General features: G+C 32.9%; 1 protein-coding gene across 1 annotated transcript; it reads left to right on the top strand.

Annotated features, from left to right (window-relative positions):
- Window positions 1-875: 875 nt before the first annotated feature.
- On the top strand, window positions 876-2,927 carry LOC126679028 (uncharacterized). Its single transcript, XM_056105408.1, has one exon. The coding sequence runs from the start codon at window positions 1,066-1,068 to the stop codon at window positions 2,809-2,811; it is 1,746 nt and encodes a 581-aa protein (XP_055961383.1). The 5' UTR covers window positions 876-1,065; the 3' UTR covers window positions 2,812-2,927.
- The last annotated feature ends 2,303 nt before the right edge of the window (window positions 2,928-5,230 follow it).

Below are 5,230 nucleotides of genomic sequence, written 5' to 3'. Positions count from 1 at the left end.
AAGACGAACCAGTTGCGGATCGAAGGTGGGCGATTCCGAGGTCGGAGGAGGGCTAAATTGTAGTCAGAGATAGTTATAACGTCAAAAAAGCTCATAAAAAATTAGTCGCTTTAAATTATATTAAATTAAAAATTTATAATTATTATTGTTTGAATTTTTATGGAATGCTAATTTTTTGTGTTATTTATAACATTGGATGCTATTTAGAATATATGTTAATATGGAAATTTTTTTCAATTTTTTTTTGGATAGAAAAGAGGTCAATTTAATGTTTTAAGATATACTTGAAAGAGCAATATGCCAAATAGCGAAAAATTAATGATTATCTTAATAGTTTTTAATTAATAATTAAATTTTATAAGTAAAAAGGACATTGATGTAAATGTGCATGTCCTCCCCTCCCTCCTCCGTGCTTTTATATATAGTATAGATAATTAAAATTGGCTTAATCACAAAAAAATCCCACCTTTTAGCCCTTTTTCAGTTGCACCCTGACGTTGCAATTTTGTCAGCTGCACCATAATTTGCACCTTCGTGTTTTAATTTTACTTTTAAAATCAAATTGGACTCTTTTTCACTTGGAAAAATTCATAAAAACCCTTATAAAGTTAAAAATGGATGACTTATTTTAACTTTTTCTAAATAGAGAAGAGATTAATTTAGTACTTGAGGGTGGAATTGAAAATAAAAGGTGCAAATTAGGGTGCACTTGATAAAATTGCAACGTCAGAGTGCATTTAAAACAGGGCTAAAAGGTGAGATTTTTTTGGTGATTAAACCATTAAAATTGGAGTGGTTTTCTATAGATTTTTCTATTAATAAAAACGCGCCATGCTTAAATTTTTAAAAGCAATCGCAGTGCTACAAGAAACAGAAAAAAATAGTGGATTTTCTTGGAAAATAATAGTTGTTGACCAAGATGATAAATTTTGCAAAAGGAGAAGATCCAACATAAAACATTTGGAACAATTTCATAATTTACTTCTTCTCCATCAATTACAAAGTGCAGTTTAATTTCTTGGGCTGTAAGTAATCATTGTTCCTCATCTCTAATCTATAGCCAACATGAATCAATTATTATCAAAACCAATAAAAATAGCAGGTCAAGTGATTAGATCTGCATACGAAGCAACCTCATATAAGGAAGAGTGCCGCAAGATCATGTTCAAGACTCAAAAGCTTACAGCAATGTTTCAGAAGATGTTGACCCTGGCAGATTCAAAATTCTATGATCGACCGATATACAGAGTGATTGAATCTACTCAAGATATACTGGAGGACACTCTGTCTCTTGTTCTCAGATGCAGTGCTAAAGGTTTCAAGAAGTATCTATATGATCTATCCATCATCGCACCAGTTGATTTTGACAAATCTTTAAGTCAGTTGGAAAATTCTATTCAAGATGTCGATTGGCTCCTTGATGTTTGCTTTAATTCAGTTGGTAAGTGCACGTATTGGCCTCCGTTTGCTAATAATGATACAACTCTTTGTTTTATTTGGAAACAGATTGCGATTCTTTATACTGGGTCTTTAGATGATAGATCTGGTGCTGCTGAATCAATTCTTACACTCGTTAAAGATAATGTTCGCTGCAGGAAATTGATAGTTGAAGAAGGTGGAGTTGAGCCTCTACTGAAATTGCTGAAAGAAGGTGAAATGAAATGTCTGGAAAATGCTGCAAAAGCTATTGGATACTTGGGTCGTGATCAGGAAAGTGTTGAATACTTGATCCGTGTAGGCGTTTGCAATGTATTTGCAATAATACTCAAAGAAGGTCCTATGAAAGTTCAGGCTGCTGTCGCTTGGGCTGTGTCTGAACTTGCTGCCAGTTATCCTCAATGTCAAGACACTTTTTTGGAGCATAATATAGTCAGTTCGCTCATTAAGCACCTTTCGTTGGAGATAGTTCAAGAACGTATTCAAAATGAATTTGTTGTCAACAAAGCCACATCGGTGCTTGCAATTGTAATGGCAAGAAATCGTTTGAACTCTAGTAAGGCAATTGAGGAGTTGGAAAACAATCAGCCTCGTCATGTTTCATTATCTCCTGTAGACACTGAAACCAAGAACTACATGAAGGCAATGGCAGCTAAAGCACTTTGTGACCTTGTCAGGGGCAATATTAAGATATGCCGTCACATCACGGAGTCGAGAGCTCTTGCGTGCTTTGTGTTTCTCTTGGATAAAGGATCGAAAGATATTCCATATCTTTCAGCCTTGGCTTTGATGGAGATAACAGCATTAGCTGAGCAAGATAGTGATTTGAGGAGATCCACATTCAGGTCGAGTTCGCCTGCTCGCAAAATTGTGGTTGATCAACTTGTGAAAACTATCGAAGCAGGAGATAATTCTATTATTTCGATCCCATGCATCAGAGCAATCGGGAATTTAGCAAGGACATTTCGAGTTGGGGAGACAAGAATAATTTCCCCGCTGGTTCGACTTCTAGATAATAGGGTATCTGTAGTTTGCAGAGAGGCTGCAGTTGCCCTTTCCAAGTTCTCGTGCACAGAGAACTATCTCCACCTAGATTATTCCAAGGCAATCATTGAAGCTGGAGGGGCAAAGATTTTGGTCAGACTTGCGTTTCGTGGTGAACGCGTAGTTCAATTACCAGCATTGATTGTGCTATGCTACATTGCTGTTCACGTCCCAACTAGTGAAGAGCTTGTGCAGGCAGAGGTGCCTTCTGTGCTAGAATGGGCATCAAAGCAATCATTTGTCATACAAGGCCAAACCTTTGATTCATTGCTCCCAAAGGCTAAAAGCATGGTTTCACGAACAGCCATTCCGCTGTACAGCGCTCGTTAATCATCAAAAATCACATTGCAAATTTTCTATAAATGACTCTATTTGTTTGCTTAATCGGGAATCTTGCTTGCATTGTGTAAATATTATTTATCTTGCTCTTCGTCTTCATTGAACAAGTCTCATCTCCTAATATCATTTCTCCAACTCTGTTCCCTAAATTCGTTAGAAGCAGCTGATGTCTCCTAAATTCATATCGCAGAACCATCATCCCCCTCTGAAAATTCATATCGTTAGAAGCAGTTGATGTCTCCTAAATTCATATCGCAGTACATCAGAAAGTAATACAATGTTATGCTTGCAATATGTTTGTTAAAAGTTACTGAATGAAGACTGAACATGGACTTGGTCAATATGTGTTTAATTAGCGTCTCTCTAGTTTTGGCTTTAGAATGGTAATGAAGAGCGACGGTTGCTTCTCAATTAAGACTTGGAATATGGATGGACGCATGGCTATGCTTGTTCATGAAATCTCTTATTGTTGTTCTTCCAGAGTTCCAATTCTGCCAAGTTTTTTTGATACAAAGGTCCTACTCAGTGGTGTGCAGTATTCGGTTTTAACCAAATTGACCTACCGAACCAAATTAAAATTTAAATTTGATTCAGTTTTTGGTTTTGATTTGGTTTCGATTTTTATTTTTTAAAAGTTTGCTTTATTAAGTTCGCTTCAGTTTTTAATATTAAATTTCTGAATCAGCTGAATTGACCAAAATAACCAAATTATATATATTTGAAATGCTATTTTTTTAACTTGTTTAAAATAAAGGTAATTTTCTTAAAAAAATAGGATTTGAATTGTAATTGCCCTTGAAATTGTATATTAATTATAAATTAGTAGTAAAATTATTATTTTAATTTTTTTTTGAGGAAATTTTATTTTTATTTTTTAATAATTAATTTTAATGAAATGCAGTTATATTGGTTAACCAAAATTACTAACCGAACCGAAAAATTATTTCGGTTTGGTTTAGTTCGGTTTAAATATAGTTCGGTTTTGTTTCAGTTATTAAATTTCTAATATTTCGAATTTGATTAATTTGATTTTGATTCGGTGACCGAACCGACCGATGCATATGCTGGCTTAATTTTCTACAGATTTTTTAATTTGAGTTGTGTGGTTGGATTTGTTCATGAGAAACTTTTTTGGATTATAAGCCAAACATGGAGAGCATAATTGAATTTTTTTTCTCTTAAAAATACTCCCAAATATTAAAAATATTTAGTTAATTGATTAAAATTTCTTATTTTATCTATTTTTATAATTTTTTCAATTTATAAATAAAGTTTTAATATCTAGTTCTTTTTATTAATATTTTTTTTTAAAGTATCTACAATTTCAAGAAACCTTCATGAATCATGATTAAAGAAAATATGAAAAAGGAATCTAAATTATTTTAATATTATATTTAATAAGATAATTAAAATTATAGATATAGAAGCCATTTTTTAAAAGTTTAACTAACAAAAAATTAATAAATTAATAAATAAAACAAATTGTAACTTAATTAAAGATTACAAAAAAATAATTATAGATTTTATTAAAAAAATCAATTATGTTTGTTACTAAATCGGTTTAATTAGTCTTAGTTTTTACAGTATATTTTTTAGTATAACATGATTTTAATTTTTAGAAATAAATTGAAACAAATTGACTTTTAAATTTTAATTTAACTAACTCGTCCAGTTCAGTTAATAGTCAGAGGACTTTTAGCCAACAAAATTTGATATATATTATTTCAGAACAAGTAAGTTTAAAATATTTTCAGATTTTAATTTATTTTATTTTTATGACTAAATTTTATGAGTTGATTATGTGACAAGTATGTTTGTCCAAACACAATAAGGATCCTAATCCTAACCAAAGTATATAAAGTAGCAAAAACATTGTAGGAATTGACCTGTCTATATATATAAGTATTTGGCGCACAACTCGTAGTAAGATGATGAAGAAGCTCTGAAGCGCAGCCCCAAGCATAGCAGCAGAGTTGCCTATAGATGCTATTTCTTGTATATTGTAGCATCTCCCCGTCAAGTCGGTATTATGTATTAAGTCTGTCTCAAAATCATGGTACAGTTTTTGTGATGCGCCCTTATCTGATATAATTTCAGGACATTCTACACATGTCGAATTGCCCTTCAGACGTCAACTACATTTATGCGACCGCGTAATTGTGTGTTCTTGCGATGGCCTGTTACTCGTGAGAGATCTTTATGGGCAATTATAAACCCTTCCACTAGAGAGCTTCGTATACTGCCCAAGGTTGAAAATTATTATTCTAACTCAGTACGTGACGGCTACTACTTGGGCACTACAAGCTACTGCTTCGACGTTTAAGACGTAACCCTGAAGAGGGTTACAATTAAGCTCACCAAAGACATTATGATTCTTTCTCTGAAAACAAATTGTTGGCGGAAGGTTAAA

This window comes from Mercurialis annua, linkage group LG4 (genome assembly GCF_937616625.2).
Source record: "Mercurialis annua linkage group LG4, ddMerAnnu1.2, whole genome shotgun sequence".
NCBI classification, from domain to species: Eukaryota; Viridiplantae; Streptophyta; class Magnoliopsida; order Malpighiales; family Euphorbiaceae; genus Mercurialis; species Mercurialis annua.
The sequence above is the reverse complement of the archived record's forward strand: the minus strand, read 5'-3'. Positions and strand labels throughout refer to the sequence as shown.